The sequence below is a fragment of the Tamandua tetradactyla genome, chromosome 10 (assembly GCF_023851605.1).
Source record: "Tamandua tetradactyla isolate mTamTet1 chromosome 10, mTamTet1.pri, whole genome shotgun sequence".
NCBI lineage: Eukaryota > Metazoa > Chordata > Mammalia > Pilosa > Myrmecophagidae > Tamandua > Tamandua tetradactyla.
The window spans coordinates 41,544,115-41,566,827 of NC_135336.1; the positions used below are offsets into that span (position 1 = coordinate 41,544,115).

A 22,713-nucleotide genomic window follows, 5' to 3' on the forward strand; every position below is an offset into this window, starting at 1 on the left:
TGGATATTTCATTTTATTTTTCTCTATGTTTTGGGACCCAAAGCAATTGCTCCCCCACCCCTCAGAAAAAAGGCAGTTAGAGCTTCAGGGTAGAAATATTTTATGTGTGTATCTATTAAGTTCTGGTGATTCAGAATAAGCAGAAATGTAAAGCAACAAGTTTAAAACTGAAAAGGTCTTTAGTGTTTTGTGCTTCATTTGCACATAATTAATGTTGTAAACTTATGAAATGTTCTGAAGGATTGCAGGTGATAGTATTATTTGAAAGTATGAATCATATTTTAAATCATGTCAGCACCCAAGAACTTAACCATGGAAATTAAAATAGAGGAGGCATCTGTATTTCCCTCCCTTCCAATCATTTTTTCATACTACCAACAATTTTTTTCCATATAGATTTGATAATGTCCCTGCCCTGTTTAATCCATTTGGCTTCCCATTCTCTGTAATAGTAGTTTTTATACAGAGGAGCACATTAGAATCATGCAGGGAACTTCTAAAATATATACATATCTTGAAACTCATTATCAGAGAATTTGATTTAGGTAGAAGTGGCAAGTGCCCCTTGATTCAGATGTCTCTTTATGACATGTCCCAACCAAACTTTTTCCTTGTTACCTTCTACTCTGCTCCAGGCATGCCAAATATATATATTTTATACTTAATTCTGTTTCATTCCTCTGTACTATATGTGACCTTTCTACTGCCTGAAATGCCTTCTTCACCTCCCTCTCTCCCCTTCTACTTCAAGTCTGTAAGGTGCCAAACATTTATCTTCCTAGAATCTCTTCTGAGGGAAAATCTTTCCGTATTCCTCATTTCATCTTTTGTGTTTGGCATTTATATTGGAATTTGACTTTTTTTAGATGTCTGACTCTTCCATTTAACTATTAGTTCGGTGGGATCATGCAGTTTAATGTGTTCAGGTTTATATTAAGTGAATGCATGGATGAATAATAACATGATAGTCTGTTAGAAATTTAAATATACGATGTTATAGATATTGTCTTTAGGGTGTTACTGAGTTGTGATATTGGTGACTACCAAGACTGAGGTTGATACTGTGCATCATTTTACTTGTCTTAATATATATCCCCATTAAAACTTATTTGCAAATTATATTTAATTTTTCTCTTCACTTTTTCTCTTGTTTCTGTAGACGAAATCTCACAAAACTGTCCCTCATCTTCAGTCACATGCTGGCAGAAATCAAAGCAATCTTTCCTAATGGTCAGTTCCAGGGAGATAATTTTCGTATTACAAAAGCAGATGCTGCTGAATTCTGGAGAAAGTTTTTTGGAGACAAGTAAGTGAAAATCACGTTTTTATTTTGAATACATCTTTGAAAGATGACCTAATCCTACCTCCAGTTTCATATAGTGTAGATTTTACTTGAGTATTTTTAGAATATAATTTAATGTTCTGGGTGAGTGTTTTGATCGGTAATTTTTCTGTTTGGGCACCAAATGTGTGCCTTTCCATTTTATAACCGGGTGGTTTTATTGTATTACAAGGCAAATATCAGTTTATGTGGTATGTGTTTATTTTACAGACATTGATTGAATTAAATAGTGTGTTCTAAGAAGAGTTTATAAGGCAGAGTCTGTTCAGGAGAAGCTTGTAGCTTATTTTAATTTAGTACATACGTAAGACACGTATATAAAATAAAAGGCAGAGAGAGTTGATACTTTAAAATAACGCATATAAATTGCTATGAAAATTCAGAGAGGGGAGCAATTGCTCCAGGATTATAGAACCAGAGGGTCCATCCCAGAGATGGTAATGTGTAAACCTTTGGTTAAGATCTGAAATTGAGGCAGGAGAAGGCCCTAGCATCCTGATTTAGGCCTTCTTTGTGTTACTGCCCAGAAAGCATGCATGTGTGAACAAGATATAAAAATGAGGATGGTGCTATAGCAAAGTTTGATTATACAAACAGATTATGATTTTTTTTTTTTTTTTTTTTTGCTTGGGGGGCTATTTCCTATCCAGATGCAAATTCATGTGATCTTGGTAAATAATAGGAATTGAATGTCTGTACTCAGAATAAATGAAACTTGCAAAATATTGTCAGAAATCTCTCAAGTTGACCAAGAACTAAATATCAGGAGGCAAATGCTTTCCTCAGTAACCTTTTAAGGATCCCTTTTGGTCTGAGAGCACCCTCAGAATGTCTCTCAATATAGATGGAAGCCTGCCTGAGAATTAAGGAAGAGGGAGTGCTTATGCATAGATTATTGTTTTAATCCTGCATTTAAAGGTCTATCTTTATTTCTTAACTGATATGGCCATATAAAATGCTTGAATATAGTTCTGATGATTTTAGTGCTGTGGCAGCTGGTGAATTAACTGTAAAATTGCTCTTCTTTTTCTTAAATGAAGTATTATGTTTATCTATAGCTACCACCACGATTAGAATATGCTTACATAGCTTACATTGATTGGGCAGTGCATGTTTTATTAGCTATGTAATTTTTTGGCTTAGAAAATATTAATGCCTATTTCCCATTTGTTATACTAAAATGTATTCAGAATTATATGTAACCATTAAAGAAGAAAGTATCATTATTGCCATTAGCATGCACTTTCTGGATTCTGAATATCCAGCTCTTTGTAATGTTCCTATATCCATCCAGAAATGAGAAATTAAAAAAAAAAAGATTTCATTTCCATGTGAATTAGAGTAACAACCAAGAGTCTACTAATTAAATATGTGTAAATAATAGAAAGCAGAAACTCCTTAAGTTTTGTGAGTAAGAACCATGAGGATTTCCTATTACTGCAGTTCATATATTCATACTTGTGAAGCTGGTGCAACCAGTTAGCTGGTAACCTTCAAAATAAACTTTATCATAAATTTAAAAAAATCTGTAGGTCAAATTGTCTGTGGTATTTCTGTTTAAAAACTGAAATTTCTGGTGATTTAAAAAAATTCTGTTTTTTTTTTGTCATAAGGTCAGTGAATGATAAGGTCAGTGAAAGATGGAAAGATTTTTCACATGTTTATTGAGAGGAGTTTGTTTTGCTGGCACCTCAAACCACAGAAAATTGTGCTTTTGAGACATATTTATTTCCCCTTATTTATAACCACAGTCATCAAGAGGCTGAAATTTCTGTTCAGTGGTTACGTGACTGAAATCACTACTAAATTAAACAGGCATTCTTGAAATACCGGTTAAATACTCTCTCTAACTCCAAGCTTTTACTTTGTGTACTGTTTTCCGATTTACTTGAAAAAGCTGCATAATTTGTCTTTAACCCCTTCTAGAATGTGGAAATATTTCCTCTGTCATCAAATTTAATGATTCCTTTGTTCGATCATTGGAGAAATCATCTTTATATTCTCCATGGGTTTTTACCTAGTGGTTTCATGGTATTTTATTGGATGAATGGACAAATGATATGAATGCTGTCATCTTTCAAAGGAATGGATTCTTTATTTTAGTGATGCTTTAATAGACTTTGTATTTTCTCATAAGTTCTCATATTGAAATATTCCCATCATTTATTTCATGCACAATGAGATTCTGTGAAAATGCTTCCATTTGACCTAGCTAGTGCCTTTAAAATTGAAGGAAACATTGTTTCCAAAAACAGAACCGTTGAGAGTTTGGCCCTGAAAAGCAGCCAAACAAACTTGGTTTTTAGAAAGCAGCTCTTACTTTAAGAATTATTATTATGACTTTCTTTACAAAAGGAACAGAATCAGTAAGAGCAAAACATTAATATTGAGTTAAATTTGGGACCAAGCTATGGTAAAAGAACTTTGAAAAACTTCTGAGGTGAAATTTAGGAATCAGACCTCATAAAAAGAGGTAGCAGATGTAAAGTGTCCTGTGCCTGTTGCCCCAATTTAGTGGTTCCCAGCGATCCTGAATTTAGGGCCCAGCCCATCTCTCTGCCCAGGGCCCAAGCCTCGTGGCCCAGAGGCCCTAACTGTCCTCAGGGCGGAAAGGACAAGTTCTTTTCCTTTTAACTCAAGTTCTTTTCACTTCTCCGCTGGATTGCTGCAGCAGCTCTCTGACTGGTCTCCTAGCTTCAGTATTACCCTAGCTAGTTCTTTATCTTAGCAAGGCCAGTGAGCTTTCTTTAAAAAAGCAGAGCTAATCATGCCAGTCTTTTGCCTGAAGTGCTTCCATGAATTTTATTGATTCTAAGTTAAAGTCTGAAATCCCATTAAGACTGCAAGCTTTAGGAACTTTTTTTTCTAGCTTCATTTCTTTGTACTCAGCTCATCCTCAAAGAAACAAATTACTCAACACTCTACCCATATTCCCTACTGTAGTTCTTTTTTTCACACCCCAGTGTTTTCGTTTCCCTAAATTGCAACCATTCTTGGGAAGCCAGTGACCCATGCTCTACCTAATGTTGCTACATTGGAAGTTTTCCTTGACTACCCTCTTTGTAAATATTTCTACTGTGTGCTGCCGGTTGCCCATGCTTAAGTCTGTCATATGGGAGCACTATGACTGCTGATGTGTTTGCATTTCCAATAGATTAGAAAGTTCCCTTGAAGGCAGAGTCTATGTCCTGTATTTGTTTCTTAGAGCCTGGCGCATTTCTTGGATTGTGTGGACACTAGCAAACACAACAGACTACGTGAGTAGGTGGATGGATGAGTGAATGGATGGATGGTATCTAGTAACTGCTCAAAATTTGCAGTGATTTTTTTTTTCTTTACATACAAATTGATTTTTTTTTAAACATGTCAGCTCTTCTTTTCCTAATTCCTGGAATCCCTCTCTTTCCCTTTCTTTCTTTTCTATCTTCCCAGAATTTTGACTCCCTTTTCAAGCTCAGTTCATACATACCCTTCTCTGGGCTGTTCTCACTAATACATACCACTACATGCATTCAGTTTTGATTATTCTATTTTTTGTGTTCCTTTGGTATTTTTGTCAGTCACATTTGTATTATCAAATATATTTTATTATGTGGGTCTTTCCTGCTTGATTGCGATGTTCCTTAATGCCTTTTTGTCCAAAAATTAGTAAAAACAAGCATGTATTATAATTTTTACATGTCAAACTCTCTTCTCAATGTGTTCATATACCCTAGCTCCATTTTCAGTATAATCTGTAAATATTTTTATTTATGTGGTTATTGAATGAATCCTTTAGGTACTGTATAACAGAACGTGATTGTTGGTTGAGTGTATTACTGCATGGGCATATTTTTCTTGTGGTTAAGCCTTTACTTATATTCTTTTCTTCAGTCATGTTGGATTACAGTCATGTTAGATTACAGCAACAATTACAGGTCTCCATGCCTTTGCTCAAATTGTTCCTTCCATTGGAAGATTTTTGTAATCTTTGGTTAGAAATCCTTACCTAGCCTTCAAAGTTCATCTCCCTCATCATCTTTTCCCTTATTATTGCATCTAGATCTCTTCTTAAATTCCTTTAAGCATATCCTGTGTCTTTATTATTTATGTTGTTTTCATAAAATTTGTCTACTGATCTCATTTGCCATTTGACTCCAAGCTTCTTGACACAAGACTTGGCTTGTAGTTCCTAAAGTAACTCAGCACAGTGTTTCATATATAGACTTTCAGAAACTGTTGTTAATTTTTATTCAAATGAGTTTTATGAAGTAGAAGAATATATAAGTGTGAGATAGAGCGAGTTTGCTTGCTTCCTTTCTTGATTGGGAGGCAGTATGCCCAGTGGTTAGGTACAGCCTCTGGAACCAAATCGACTCTATTCAGTTCTATCTGCAACACTTAACTAGCTTTGTGACTTTGGACAAGCTATTTAATCAACTTTCTCATCTATAAAAGGTGATAATAATAATAATACCTGCCATCTAGGGTTGCTGTGAAGGTTAAAGGAGCTAAAGTCTACCTATAAAGCATTAGTGTCTGACCCATAGTAAGTACTGTATTGCAAAATAATTATTTAATTTAAGTCCTTAAATCTTCCTCCAAATCCCATGAATAGTATTAATTATTAATTCTAGAGGAAAGATTAGATTTTGTATGATGGATGTTCCATAGTTCCTAACAATTTGAAAGTTAAACCTTCCTACTCCACCCCCACCTCCAAAAAAAAGTTTTCTAAATTGTCTCCTTAAACAGAAGTAAGGTAGGAGATAAGAAACTGTCCTGCTTACCATGGAAAAAGAATGATCTATTTATATCTCCATTAATTCTGCTACCTTTGATTTCCTGGGAAAGTGATAATGGACTTTCTTTGGTTTCCTGTATTTTCCTTTCACTTTTAATAAGAAAGAAAGGACAATGGTGTCTTTGCCTTTCTAGTGGGTGAGATATATGGTTTTATAACATATTAACTAGATTAGTTTTCCATCTAGCTAAAGAAAAGGAAATTTAGTTATATGTAATAGAAAGAGGGGATGCAAAATAGAAATTAAGGACTTTAGAAGGAAGCTGTGTTAGTAGGAAATATAGGGGAAAAAGACTGAAATAGAACTCCAAAATGGTAGTTAATGATGATTACTGTTTAGCCAACTTCTATTACTGCCTTTTTTTTTTTAAAGAAAATATCTTTTTATCAATAGGGAAAATAAAGTAACATTTATTACGGACTTACTTTGTTCAATTCATTGTGACAATATTCTTAATACAAAAAAATGCCATATTACAGTTTTCTGTCTTTATGCAGCATGTATTCAAGATAAAGAAGAAAGAGTATGCAAAGATGATAAATATTTAAAATCGATTCTGTACGATTAAAATGTGCCTAAGGAAAGTTGCAAATAGTAAGTCAATTATTTACTAAAGTGCTCTTCAGAGCCCTGAGATTGCCTGGAGGAGCTGTAGGTATATGTGCTGTGTTTATGTATATGTTACATATGTTTTTATGGTAAAAGAAGCTTAGCAGTCTATTCAGGAGGAATGATGTGAATGGTAACTGAATTGTGTATGGTGACTTTATAGTTCAAAGAAAGATAGGAAGTAACATCAAGGTGACACAAATAATATTCATATTTCCTTCTTTCTTTTCCTTTTGCTTTTTAGCTTATTTATCCTTCTCCCCTTTACTCAGAACCACTCCAAAAAGTATCATCTACCTCAGTGGAATCATCATAATTTAGGTTCTTGGTCTCATCATTGAGACCAGATTTTTTTAGAAACAAGAGCATGTTTGCAGTATGAACACAAACTAAACTGAGCTTGCAAATTGATCTGTAATCCTGAATAGTAAATTTGCAATGATAAATGCGACTGTCAGTTTGATGAGGATGCTTACGTCACTGTGGATCATTTATATGCAAAGCTACATCATATTTAGAACCTTCCTATGTGAACATGAAATCCAACATGTCATAATCCTTACCTGTGCATGATTCATTAACATTACCTGACTGGTCCCCAAATATTTGAATTTATAATCTCTGAAAGAAATGGTGAAACCAAGGGAACATTTGATAGAAACCATGGAGAAATGGCCTGAGAATTAAGAGGACTTTAAATGATACTGATAAATGAAATATGTACAGAGGAAATTTAAGGACGTGGAAACATCACCAGAAAAGTAAAGAAATAACCTGAAAGAGTGTGATGTTATAGAAGCCAATGGAAGGCAGGAAATAATAAGAGGAAGATAAATCAGATAATGATACTGAAAAGCCAAACTAGATAAATACTTAGCTTCCATTAGATGTAATAACAACAAGGCATTTGTAGCTTTTTTTCTCATTTTAAAATTCTACACATCTCCTTTATTATCAAAGGATTAGTAAGCTCCATATCTTGGCTTTTAAGTGTGCACTGAGTGGACGTGTTATGTTTTTGCTGTCCCTTTGAGTGTATGTGTTGTTTTTTTTCCTGTGCACTGAGACGGTGTGTTGAGTTTTTGATGTACAGTGACTAGGTATGTTGTGGGTTTTTTGTTTGTTTTGCATGGGCAGGCACCTCAAATCAAACTCAGGTCTCCGGCATGGCAGATGAGAATTCTACCACTGAACCACCCCTCACACCGCCTTGTTGTGGTTTTGCTGGCATTAGATTCTGTTGTGTACTGAGTAGTTAGATTATTGTGTCTGGTCCCTTACCAATATTGTTGTCAATTACAGCTAGCCATGCTGAGAGGTAGAGTCTGAGAATTTATTTTCTTATTGTGAAAATCTGTGATGATAAAATTGTGAACTTATCCTCTAAAGTCTAACCCATTTGTATACAAATTTTGGCTACTTATTTTACCTTCCCATCTTGGGATGTAATTAACATTTTTTTTTCTGCTCTGCTAAATGAAGAAATGCATTAATGCCATTTGCTGGGGCCATTAATGTTTCCTGAATAACCTTGAATATTAAGCATGACACTAAAACTTCCAGAAATTGTGTTTCTAAAATAGAATTTTTTTTAACTACATATATTCTCATTCTCAGAAATTCTTATATTTTTAGAAATATAAATTAGTTCATACAAGAACTACTTCAAAGGTATGATTTGTATACAGAGTGTTTAAGTCCAGGGTACAGGGGGAAACTGCTATTGCATGTTATGCGCTATGTTTAAAATGACAACATCAGCACTACCACAGCACTAGCAGAGGTAAAAAATGGAGGGAGGGATAAGAGTTAAGTGGAGGTTTTGATTTCCTATTTGACAAGGCTGTGTTTACTGGTTTTCTTTCTCTTGGAAACAATGAAATTATCTCAAGTTGAGAGTATTGATGAACTGTGGACTTCGGGCACTATACATGATGTCTCCTGAATGCAGGTAGCTGAGGATGTGCTGACTGAGAAGTAGATTGGCGAACGATGGTATATACTTATGAACAAATGTTGTACTACTTTAAAAAGGGACAAAGTCATGAGGCATGCAATGATGTGAATGAACATGTAGGACGTTTGGTGAGGCAAAATAAGCCAGAAACAAAAGAAAAACAATGGTATGATCTCCTTTAGAAAATGCTTACAAGGAAAAGGGGCCTAGATTGTAAGCTTTTATAGCTTTTAGACACATTTGTCTGGAGTGGTAATTATCATTTCCAGATTTCGGAGGTTATTTTATATGTATATAAAAAACCTGGTATTCAGAAATAAGAACAAAGCCATTAGGTTTGGGTTAAAGCAGTAATTCAGAACACAGGGGTAAGGGAGACATTGTCTATATTTTAGAGTCACACATACTCTTTGAAACCAAAGGCAGAAAGATTTATTTGATCTGGAACTGAAATTTTCTGCAGCACATGATCTGACACAACCAATCTGTATAGCTCGTTGAACAACTGAAACACAGCGAGCCCAGAATGAGAAAGAGGTCCTTTAATCTGGTATAACTTAATGTAATGCCTGGATACATGCTAGCATATATTAAGCAGATAATCAAAAAGTATTGGCAAAATCCCTTGAGAGATGGGAGAAAAAATATGAAACTACTAAACTTTACCATCAGGAATCCCCTGATACTGGTTCAGACTTTGAGGAAACCCAAATCAATGGACCATGCCCTTGATCTTGAGGCTTACTCTTGTGAAGCTTATGTAGGTAGCAAAGAAGCTTGGCCTACCTATGGGTATTCCTGGGGGTTAGTTCTGGGGAACCACTTTTGTTGCTCAGATGTGGCCTTACTCTCTCTGGGCCCAACACTGCAAGCAAAGTCATTGCCCTCCCCCCTACATGGGACATGACATCCAGAGGTGAAAGTCTCCCTGTTGGCATGGGAGATAACTCCCAGGGATGAATTTGGCCCTGGCATCAGGGGATCAATGGTTCCATCCTGACAAAAAGGGGAAAAAGAAGTATAAGTAGAGTATCAGTGGCAGAGAGGGTTCAAATATAACAGAGAGGCTACTCTGGCGGTTGCTCTTGTGCAAGCTTCAGTTAGACCTTGCTACCTATCACAACCTGCCAAACCCAACCAGGACCATTCTAGCCAATCCTAAAGAACACCTAGGGCAATATATAAGAACACAAGGGTTCCATGCACTAGGGTAACTTTCCAGTGGCCTACAACCTCCAAATGGGTCCCTGGATCAGATGAGTCCTGAGACCTAGAGGGCCCAGCCTCTGTGGAACATCAGATAGTTCTTCTCCCTACTCCATATTGTTGACAGACCCTTCTAATATGAAAAAGGGTAGAATGACCATGGCCCAAACAGCCCTTAAGAGAGGGATAGAAAGACCAAAGGTGATGGTGGAGTTATATAGAGAAGATAGGATTCAGCAAATGAATATGATTGCAGAATCATTAAATTGGTATCTCTTTTGGTCTCCAGTGTCTTAGAGCAGCCAAAGGTAAAAACCTAAAATTGTGGAATTGTAACCCATGTCAAACTCTGGAATATGTTCTACAACTAATTGTGGTGCTGTGCTTCGAAATTTATTGATTTTTTGTATATATGTTGTTTTTCACAAAACAAGAAAAAAAAGTTGATTTTAATGGGAAAAAATTTGATGCCTTCTATTCTAGTTTACTAGCTGCCAAAATGCAATATACCAGAAATGGAATGGCTTTTTAAAAGGGAAATTTAATAAGCTGCTAGTTTATAGTTCTAAGGCCGAGAAAATGTCCCAGTTAAAACAAGTCTATAGAAATGTCCAATCAAAGGCATCCAGGGAAAGATACCTTGGTTCAGGAAGGCCAATGTAGTTCAGGGTTTCTCTCTCATCTGGAAAGGCAGTTGGGGAACATGACATCATCAGCTAGCTTCCTCTCCTGGCTTCCTGTTTCATGAAGTTCCCTGGGAGGCATTTTCCTTCTTCATCTCCAAAGGTCACTGGCTGGCAGACTCTGCTTCTCATGCTGTCATTCTGCTCTGCTCTCTCTGAATCTCCAGCTTTCTCCAAAATTTATCTTCTTTTATAGAATTCCAGAAACTAATCAAGACCCACCCAAATAGGTAGAGACATGCCTCCAATTTAACAGCCACTCTTGATTAAATCACATTTCCAGGGAGATGATCTGATTACAGTTTCAAACATGCAATGCTGAATATGCTGCCTTTACAAAATGGAATTAGGATTAAAACATGGCTTTTCTAGGATACATACATGCTTTCACATCAGCACATTTTCTAGCCTCATATATTCTAGAGCAGCTAGAAGGAAAAGTCTGAGAGGATTGTGTGGTGGCCCATGACAAACTCTGGGATCTCTCCTGAAACTCCATTTTGAAGAGTGCTTTGAGAACTGTTGCTTTTTTATTTCTTTGCTTTGTCTATATATTATATTATACAATAAAAAAGTTATTAAAGTTAAAAAAGTTATTAAAAAACATAAGCAATTCTTATAATGTCTTTCTTTTTTAGTCCCTAAACAGCTAATCTTATTGAAACATGAGGCAGGACACTTAGGAAATGGTTTCAGTATATTGATCCTTAGCTTGATTGTAGTGTTAAGTATATTTCAAACTAGTTTAAAATGAAATTGTATTTTGCTTAAAATGATGTCTTATATGAAAAATATCCAGAAGAATTATTAATGCCTTACAAAGTATTTAGTAACATAAGTCTGGATTCAAAGAGGCCCTAGCTCTTAATCCTCTGAACGTTTGCTTAATCCTCTGAATGTTTGTACCCTTTTCTGCAAGATGTTTTTACCTTGAACAGTAGAGAGAGAGAGTTTCTCCCTCTGGAGCAAAGAGCATGTTTGCTTACAGACTTGGAAGACAGAGACAGTGTCTCTCTACAGATCAAAGGGCAGCTGTGCTTATTGCTCTTTATAAGAGATGCAGGCTCCCTAAGCTCAGGGATCCTCTCCTGAAACAAAATGCATGGTGTGTGCAGACGCCACCTGCTTTCTTCCTGTGTCCCCCAGGACTCAGGAAAACTATGCAGGGAAATGCTGCTGCTTTGACTAACTGCTCTTGCTGTGAGTAATAAAGTCCTTTTTACTTCTGACCCAGAAACCTCGTGTTTTCTGCTAGCATCCGTGAAACTATGATAATTTTAGCTTAATTGTTAGCTTGAAAGTTGGGTAGAATCTCAGACCCTCTCCAGTTCTCTATACAATCATGTTGTATTGGTGGAGAAATTGTTTATAACTTAATAGCAAAGTAATTCAAGCTTTTTAAAATGACTATGTTGAGAACTATTTTTTGTTAATATACTGCTCACGATTCATTTTTGTTCTTTATTTTGAGTATTGATTTTTTTTTACGCCAACAGGAAAAAAAAGAATGATAATTGCTTTCCCTCAAAAGCTTTGTTTTTGCTCTGTTATTCTGCAGATATCTGTAGCTTCTATTATTAAAATGACTTTTTTTGGGAACGATCTTATTATGTACGGTTGTTTTTATACTACTTCTCTTGCCAGGTGAACAATACCTTAAAGGTGTTGTTGGAAGTTACATATTTCTTTCGTCTTCTCCATCTAGGAGGCTTTACTCATTCCTGTTAACTTAATTGGCCTAAGTAGAAAGGTTTATAAGGATTTTTGTTTTGTTACTGATTTGTTAATTTACTGTTTGTTAAGAGAGGCTGTACTCTTATGCTAAAGGGAAGATCATTTGAAGCCTTATTTAAGCTCTTCTATGGCAGTACTTTCTAATTTGGGGATTTATAATCTCTTAATATAATTTAATCTTACCTCAGCAGATCAAAGCCATCTTGCTATGATCCATGAGCTGTTGTAGCTCATGTATCTTATGAATTTACCAAGTTTTATTTAACTTTCAGAGAAAATACAATGAAGAAGAGTGGTGCTTTAAGAAAAAAAAAAGCAAGTAAGCATTGTTTTAAAAGCAGTATTTTTCTGTTGCTCTATGATCAGTGGCTACTAAGCAAAATAAAAATGAAATTTTTACACATTTAATGGTACTCACAGTTCCTCTCTCTTCCCTTCTTACCAAGAGACTTTATTTCCAAAGCCAGAAAATAAATAAATAGAATTATGTATAAAGTAATTTCATGGTTACAATAAATTTATTGTTTTTTATTACTTTCAAAATTTAGGACATGAGGTAAGTAGTTAGAAAGCATGAAATCTATCACATAAATGAGTTCATTGAGGTTATCAGGGTAATGCTAAAAGAAGCTATATTCTTTATCCCTGGAATCTTACACAAAACGTTTTGATTCTAGATTTAATTTTCAGAGTGTGAAAACAAGAATGATACTTGTCCCCTAAACTGAGAAATAAGGCTTGTCTACACTATACAGAAAATGTTACGAGCTTTTTGACAAAGGGAAAAAACCTCTCACAAATACCCACATTTGTGTCTTTCTCTATGAGGGTCAGGAATTTTCATTTATGAGGGAAATGGTTTGATTTTATTATGAATACTTTGGTAACCATGGTTCCATCCTATTAAAGATGGAACAGTTTATTTGACTGGAGTGTTTATGTGTTTTCTCTGGGTTGTTGAAAAACAAGTATTTCTCCCTTATTAATGGAAGAGCAGTAGTAGTCGGATGAGAATCTCCTCTGTTATCATATCCTTTAAGAAATAGAATCATTACAAACAAAAGATTGGGTGTAAAGAATAACTATAAACAAAATATCAAAAGAACATAAAAATTGTAGTACTTATATTTAGTATTGATAAAAAACTCAAAACACACCAAATATCTTATGAATATGCTATTATCTTTTAAACAAAGCTAGCTCTCAATTTAAAGGTAGTATCACTGAGCATATCTTTATTGATCAAGGTGAATTTTCTGCTAAAATTCAGATAAAATTAAAATTAAGATGGGTAAATATAGATCAAACAGAGTTTCTTTGTGTTTAAAGTTAACATGACATTTTATATCTCTGAGCTAGAATAGATTTCAAACAACCGCTAAAGCAGCAAAACCAACAGATGTATTATTTTTCCTCTTTGCATTCCCACGTTTCTTTTTCTCTTTTTAACTTGTATTTTTTATTTAAAATTTAAAAAGTTCAATATATAATTGAAGTTTAATATACATACAGGAAGATACACAAATCATAAATGTACAGTGAGAAATTTTCAGAAAATGAACATACCAATGTAAATACCACTCAAATAAAGTAATAACATATCAGCTTCACCTCAGATGTTCCCCCCTTCTCAGGTCAGGTTTCCTTGCAGTTATTGCTTGCCCACAATATCTTGACCTCTAGCATCACTGGAGTTATACATAGTTGAAATCATACAAATTTTATTGTCGTTTTCTTTCTCTTTTTTTTTTTTTTGAAATTTACATCTGACTTCACTCTTCATTACATTTATAAAATTCAGCTGTGTTGTTGCATGGAGCTATATTTTGTTCATTCTGCTTGCTCCTGTGACTCTGCCACAAGTTATCTATTCATTCTGTTGTTGAGAAACACTTAGATTCTTTTCTCTTTTAGATTATCAATAGTGCTGCTATAAACTTTGTACTGATAGATAGATAAATATGTGTTTCTGTTGGATGTATGTCTGGGGTGAAATTGCTGACGCTTAGGAAGCCTTTAGGTTTAGTAGACTGTCAGTTTTCCAAGGTGACTACACCAATCTGCTAACCTACAAACAGTGCCGAAATGTTTCCCTTGGCTCCCTCTGGTCCCCACCCCATTCTGGTAGGATAGAGTGGAAACTTATTGTGTTTTCAATTTACATTTCCCTGGTGACTAATTAAGTTGATTACATTTTTGTATGTTTATTGAATTTTTTTTATTTCCTCTTTTTTTTGTGAAAATTGTTTCCCCAACTTTTATTGGGTTATTTGTCCTTATTGATTTTTAGAAGTTTTATGTGTTCTGAATATGATTCCTTTTATGGACATATGCATTGCAGGTAATTTCTCAGAATATGTGGCTTTTCACTTTTGATCTCTCTCATAACACAAGTTTTTTTGGTGTGATTTTTTAACTTTTTTTATTGTATAATATAACATATATACAAAGGAAAGAAATAAAAAAGCAATAGTTTTCAAAGCCCTCTTCAACAAGTAGTTACTTGTTGAAGCCCAGAGTTTGTCATGGGCTACCATATGATTTTTCCTTCTAGAATATAGGACGCTAGAGGATTTAGATATTTTTTTGTCATCACAATCGACTTTTTTCCTTCTTTTTTTTTTGTGAAAAATAACATATACAAAAAAGCAATAAATTTCAAAGCACAGCACCACGATTAGTTGTAGAACATATTTCAGAGTTTGACATGGGTTACAATTTCAGTTTTAGGTTTTTACTTCTAGCTGCTCTAAAATACTGAAGACTAAAAGAGATATCAATTTAATGATTCAGCATTCATATTCATTTGTTAAATCCTATCTTCTCTGTATAATTCCACCATCACCTTTGATTTTTCCATCCCTCTCTTTAGGGGTGTCTGGGCTATGGCAATTCTAAATTTTTCATATAGGAAGGGTCTCTCATGAACACAAGTTTTTAACTTGTGTTTTCCTTTGTGTCTTAAGAATTTCAGATCCTGTTTAAGCTTTGTTGTGTGCTCCAAATTTATGAAGTCATTCTCATGTTTATTCTAAAAACCTGTATTGTTTTACCTTTCATATTTAGATATAAGATCTATTTAAAATTAATTTATGGGTAGTATGAGGTTAAGGTCAAAATGCAATCTCCTCCGTATGGATAACCAATTGACCTAGCACCAATTATCAAAAACAGTAGCCTGGGTGCATTGGTAGTTCAGTGGTTAGAATGCCCACCCTCCATGTGGGAGACCCAGGTTCAATTCCAAGACCATGCACCCCCCCTCCCCAAAAAAAACAGTATCCAGGGCAGGCCAAGGTGGTACAGCAGGCAGAGTTCTTGCCTACCATGCCAGAGGCCTGGGTTCAATTCCCAATGCATGCCCATGTAAAACAAACAACAAACAAACAAAACAAACAACAAACAAACAAAAAAAAACAATATCCATTCCTCACTGATGTTCACAAAAAAGTATTTTTATATATTAAGTACATATATAAATATGTATATATATATATATATATATATATATATGCCTTTGCTTCTAAAATTTGATTTTTTCCCTCTATCCTTGTGCCAGTATCATAATATCTTAATGTAAAAAGCATAAGCTTTTAAAAAAATATGTGTTTATTGAGAAATAGCCACACATACAGTACAACCATATTATGTAATCAGTGACTCACAATATCATCACATAGTTGTGTATTCTTCACCATGATCATTTTTAGAGCATTTGTATCACTCCAGAAAAATAAATAAATAAATGAAAGAACTCATACATCCCATACCCCTTGCCTTTCCCTCTTGTTGACCCACAGTTTTTCAATTTCCTCAATTTAACCCTTTGTCTCTCCCAAATTTAACCCTTTGTCTCTTATTTATTTTTTATCTCCTTTTTTTTTACTCATCTCTCCATACCCTGGAGAATCGGAGCATCAAACACAAGGTTTTCACAAACACACAGTTACACTTAAAAGCTGTTACTTATACAGACTTCTTCAAGAATGAGGGCTTCTGGAACACAGTTCAACAGGTACTTCCCTCTAGCCACTCTAGTATACCATGACATATATAATGCATAAGGAAAATGTCCAGGAGAGCCTCTCCACTCTGAAATCTCTCAGCGACTGAGACTTTATTTGTCTCATTTCTCTCTTCCCTCTTTTGGTCAAGAAGGCTATCTCAATCCCATGATGCTGCATCCCAGCTCATCTTTGGAAGTCAGGCCCCATGTTGCCAAGGAAGTTTACACCCCTGGGAGTCTTGTCCCATATAGGGGTGAGAGCAGTGCATTCACCTGCCAAGTTGGCTTAGAGAGAGAGTGAGGCAGCATTTGAGCAACAAAAGAGGTTCTCTGGGGTTTTTTGAGACATGATTATCAGTAAGCTGAGCATCTCCTTTGCAGGAATACGTTTCACTGGGGCGAGCCTCAAGATTGAGGGCTCAGCGTATTGAATTGATTGTTTCCACTGCTGGGGACAATATCAGAAATTCCTCATATGGGGAAGTTTAATGTTTCCTCTTTGCTCCCCAGTCCTCCAAGGGGACTTTGCAAATATGTTTTTTTAAATCACTGCCCAAATCACTCTGGGGTATATCAGGGCATCATGCTAACCTGTACAAATCAACAAGATCTCTTGCCCTGTTCAAGATTTCATGTACATATGGTGTTCAAGTAAACTGACTATACAAGTTAAATTAGATAATGCGCTACCCAAAATACAAAATTTACACCAAATGAACATCTCTCCCTTCGATCTCGCACAGAGGTTGAAATTAAAGCATAAGCTTTTGAACGTTGTTCTTACTCAAGATTGTCTGGGTTATTCTTGGATCTTTGCATTTCCCTATAAAGTTTAAAGTCACTCATACTACAAAAATGTCTGCTGTAATTTTTAGTTGGGGTTGAATTTAATCTGTAAATAAATTTGAGAATTGATATCTTTATAATATTGAGTTTGCTAATGCATTAATATGGTATATCCCTTTATTTATATCTTTATATATCTGATTATGTGTATGTATGTGTTTGTGTTTTTGTTCTGGCCTTTATTCCTAACCAAATGATATTTTCAGGTGCTGTTGCAAAGGTCAATATTTTTTAAATTTTATTTTCCAGTTGTCTATTGCTGGTATACAGAAATCAGCTAATGTTTGCATTTCGACCTTATATCCAAAAACCCTTTTGAATTTTCTTAATATTTCTCAGAGTTTAATCTGTAAATTCTTTTCTATTTCCTACATATACAATATATCATATGCAAACACTATTCTAATTTATGTTTTTAATTGATTCCTTCTATGATTGAACACTGTATTTTAAAAGTTTTCAGTATGTCTTTTATTCCTTTAATCCATTAGAACATATTAGAAATTAGAAAGAGATTAAAACCACAGATAAACCCAGAATGTAAAATAAAAATAATTTATATTTATAAAATAAGATCATAGAACAACCCAATTATCAATTAAAAATTTCCAGACAGTTTACAGTTTTTAGCATTGGTCATTAATGACCTAAACTTTAAAAAATTTTATCCCCATTTTGAAATATATTGTGGGCACTTTTCCATAACAATAAATATTTTCCTCCGTGATTTCTAATTGCTGTAGATATTCCAATCTGTATATATGCTATATATTGTCCATCTCATACTATTGGACATATATTTAATTTTTGTAATTTTTAAATTTATTTTAATGTACTGTAGCATTATAAACAGTGCTACAGTTAAGAGACTCATGGTTGAGTTTTTGCACTTTTGTATAATTAATTTCTTGACATGTTTTTCTTAGGAGGAATGCCTAGAAGTAATTGTTCTTGGGTCAAAATATGTGGGCTTTTGAAACTTGCTGCCAAATTAGTTTTTGGAAATGCTGTATGAATTCTCATTCACGCCAGAAGTATATGAATGCTCCTATTTGCAAACACCCTAGCCTTTGTCTATACAACACCTTTGTTATATGGAATGTTTTTGTTTTTTCATATCAGTTGAAAATAAAACCCATAACCTTATATGAACTGGTGGTGTCATGAAAATGTTTTACTTTTTTTTTTTTAATCAATCTCCTGATATTTTTCTGTCTTCCATTCCTTTTACTTTTGTCTTAAAGGTATAAAATTTGAAAATCTAGTACGCTCCTTCACTTTTATAGAGGAGGAAACAAGCCTAGAATATTGAATGATTTGTCAGTTCCTGACCTGTTGACAGCCTTCTGAGTGTTGTTTCTATACATCAGATTGATTCTATTTTTCTTGAAAGGGCACTTTTCAAGACTTTAAAAGATAGTTACTCACGTTTCTAGATAGACTGACTTGGACCAATTATATTATCTGATAGCAGTTAAAATATAACATCATATTTATTAAGTTATTATCCCCTGTGAATTTATATGAACAGAACTCTCATGTTTTTTAAGAGTCATCAAAGGATTTCTGTGTAGTAGGTTAGTTGAAGCATAGTCAAATCTCTGAACACCTTTTTTGCAGAACACTCTTGCCTTCCCCAGACATAACTTCATTCAATTGCACAGTTTACTTGCATGCTTCATTTGTCTTCATCTTGATGAAGATACAGTCTGTGTCCCCAAGGAGCCTCCATTCCATGGGGTTCTCATAGCACATGTATTTTTGTCAACGATAGATATAGGGCATTTGCACAGCATTATTTATTCACAAGTCTTTCCACTTGGTAGATGGTGACTCTGGGATGGGATGTCTTCTTTTTCTTTCTAAGTCTCACACAATACCACAGTGAAACGTGGCACGTAGAAATGTCCTTGTTGGTCAAGTCACTTAATCTCTCTAAGCATCAGTTTCCTTATTTGTATCATGAGGATATATATATATATATTTTCACCACAAGATGCTACTTGTGATAAACTCAGGAAATATATATAAAGTATTTAACTTGGTGATTAACAGATTACAAGTTATCAATGAGTGTTATCTCTTATTCTTAATTGGAAATCTAAAGATCCTGAAATCATATTATTGCAGGTGCCTTGTCACTCATTGGTCTTTTATTCCATTTTTTGTGGATTGACAGTTATTGGTGATTCCAGTGGGTTTTAAAGTTAATCCAACTTACAATAGAGGGCTTCATAATTGAAGTGACGAATAGATCACAGTAAAAATTTCTGGATTGGCAAGAATTTGAAGCTGAATTGCCCCCCCCTTCTTTTTTTTGAATTGACCCTTTTATGTTTTATTTCTTTTCCTTTAATTCTCTTTTCCTTTGGCTCTTTTCTTTTCCCAGGCCTCTGCCAGTACACTGAAGTTTCTATATATTTATAAAACAATTTATAAATTAGTGTTTTCTCTCATCTTTTCTTTCCTTAGGAGAAAGACTAGTAGGTACCACCCTTGTATCTTGTTGCTATGTTTTAATCATAGCATGAAAATCCATACTTTCCTATTCCCTTTTGCACCCCTATGAACCTCAGGAAAGAATGTGATAGCAACTTGCAATCCTCCTTGGAAAATTCATGTCCTTAATGCAATGCTTTATAACAATTGTTTTGTTTTGTTTTTAAGAACTCATGATACCATATTGCTGTGTTTTACTCATGAAATCAACCACCGTGACTACCACCCTCCCACTCTCACACCCTCTTCATGGTGGTGTTTTGTTCAGCTGATCAAAATGAGGGTATCTGTTACACAAAATCGTATATTTGGCAAGTTAGCCAAATATTGTCCTTTCTTCTTAATACGTCTTATTACCTTTAATTATGATTTCAATGAATGCCTGTTTGAACCTTAGTCTTATCACAAGAGAGCTGTGACAGAACTCATTTATATTAACACTTGTCCCTTTGTAGATGGTTGTTCTAGAGTACTACGGTAGACTAAATTTTAGAAGTCTACACATCTGTCTGGAAACACTGGGTATTCAAAGGAGTTATGGTTTCAGGCACTGTAAATACTAGACGAGGAAAAACTTTTTTATGGTAATAGACACTGTCCATCCCTCGAAATATTTACTTTATATACTTTATACACAAAACAAATTTCCCTTAACTTTTCCATACGAAAGTTAAAATATACTATTCTTAAATCAGTAGATCTTCAATTAATTTTTTTCTTCACTTTAAATATGATGATGCATTTTGTGTTCCTTTTCTGTATTGATTATATAAAACTTTAATTTGGAAAAAGAAAAATGCCTTTCTAACCGTACTTATTCTGTGGTAACTGTAATGAAGCAGGGCATAATAGCATATTTATATTTCATCATAAATCAATAGCATTCTAATATCATTAAAATTTTTTCTTTGTGATTTTTTTTTTTTTTTTTTTACCAGCAGCATTTTGTCAAACTTGATCAGTCTGACGTGTGTTTCTTCTAAATGGCATCTGATGTGGTGTTTCTCTTCAGTTCCGTGTGGTTTCCTGTTTTTTTTTTTTTTCCATAATAGAAGAAAGCCTTTGAGTTATTAAGTCTCATTTTTTTTTTCTTTTAATGGTACATCAAAACTAAAACCTCTTATGAATATAGCATTGTAAGCCTGTCTTACCGTTCATTTATTCCATTTCCTACAGACCTTCCTACAATTCCTCCAGTCCTTGCTTATGCATCCCATCAGGTAGCACTTCCTTATTTTTCCCCGCCCCTGTATTACTTAGCATTACAAGTCTTATTTCTCCTTCAAAAGAGTGTGTTCTTCAAGAACAGAGATGGTATCTTATATTTCCACAATTATATTAACCCACAATATCCCCGCCTTAGCAGTTAACAGATACAATAGATCAGTGTGAATCAAGTGTGCCCCCCAGACTAGCAGTAACCTGGGAACTTGTCTCCCCCCATTCCTACTGATTCAGAATAGCTGGGGTTGGGGTTCAGCATTTTCTGTATTAACAAGCACTCCAGGTAATTCTGTTACATGCTAAAGTTTGACAACAGTGCAGTAGATAATTATTGAGTGACTATGAAAATTGTACATTAATAACGTTGCTTCACTGTGAACATTGGCATAAGAGGAGGCCAGGCAGGAAATCCTTAACCACTTAATCCATTGTGTCTGGTTTTTGATCTGTCAAGAAACACTCGTAAAGGAAAACCCGAGGTTTAAATCTTTGTCATCCCCAAAGAGGGTGTCTTTAGCCCTTTCCCTTTATGAAAGCTATATTAAAAATTTCATTCTTTCACCTATTCAGGAGTAGGCAGTTTACATTCCAAAAGGAGGAATGTTAGCAAAAAAAAAAAAATGAGTAAAGGATGTTACCTATTTTCCTGGAAGAAGGAAGGTGTGTGCTGGAAACTGGTCAGGGTAGGTAGGCTGAGAGAGATTTTTCCTTGTATATACCCTTCTGTGCTGTTCTAGTATTTAAGGACGACATGTTGGATACGTAAACATTCGTAACATAGCCAGTGTAATTGGCTTAAAAAATAGAATTCCCCTTTGCATTAATAGTTGCATTAAAAGGAAAAGTTAGATAATGTGCCTTTAATCTCTGCAGAAAACATTGGAATGTTGGCAGAAATATCTTAATGACTTTCCACCTTAACTTTCTTGAAATGGTGGCTACACAGTACTCTTGTGCAGTGAAAAAAGACCTCCTAGCATTATGTGGATCCATCATTTTGTAACAAAAAAGGAAATGGAGGGGGAAAATTTAACTTTGATTCAGTTAACTAACCTTACATAAACAAATGAAGAGGTCATGACGCATAGGACTTTGACCCACTACCTTCTTTCAGATATATTTCTAGAGGTATCTTGAGAGTCACGGAGTGTTTTGAGAGAAAAATTGATATAGATTTTTATCATATTCTTAGTAAATGGAAAATAAAACAGCAGGATCATTACATATGTTCTAAATTATGAACAATATTCTCAACTATTTGCTACTTAGTACAAATGTAATTATATTATACGTTTTATGTTTTAATTGCTCTGGTTCAATAGAAAGTATGTCTTGAATGACACTTGATTAAATTACTCTTTTCTTTTTTTTTTTGTACAGAACTATTGTACCATGGAAAGTATTCAGACAGTGCCTTCATGAGGTCCATCAGATTAGCTCTGGCTTGGAAGCAATGGCTCTAAAATCAACTATTGACTTAACTTGCAATGATTACATTTCAGTTTTTGAATTTGATATTTTTACCAGGCTATTTCAGGTAAGCTTTATAATTGCTTCATCTAGTCATCCAGACTCAGTCTCTCTCTCTCTCTCTTATTCTCTGTATCCCTCATACACACATGAAAAATAGTCTCATTCTTGGTAGTCTATAATTTTAAAGCAAATGATGATAATTTGGTCATTGCTGTAAGTTAAGAATGAGTCATTTGGTTTAAGTATGAAGTATTAGACACTGTGAGTTTAGTGATTGCTTGCCAGTTTTGAGAAGATTCATGCGAAGGACCTTTATTTTAAACTCCCTAATTAGTTTCTTACTTTGGTGG

General features: G+C 34.6%; 1 protein-coding gene across 6 annotated transcripts in view; it reads left to right on the plus strand.

Moving 5' to 3' along the window:
- CBLB (Cbl proto-oncogene B) overlaps positions 1-22,713 on the plus strand; it is a 200,278-nt gene that overhangs the window by 84,987 nt on the left and 92,578 nt on the right. For all 6 annotated transcript variants that reach the window (XM_077118496.1, XM_077118499.1, XM_077118501.1 and 3 more), the window contains 2 exons: positions 1,160-1,306; positions 22,271-22,427. In XM_077118496.1, coding sequence (XP_076974611.1) covers positions 1,160-1,306; positions 22,271-22,427 — 304 coding nt within the window. The remainder of the gene's footprint in view (positions 1-1,159; positions 1,307-22,270; positions 22,428-22,713) is intronic.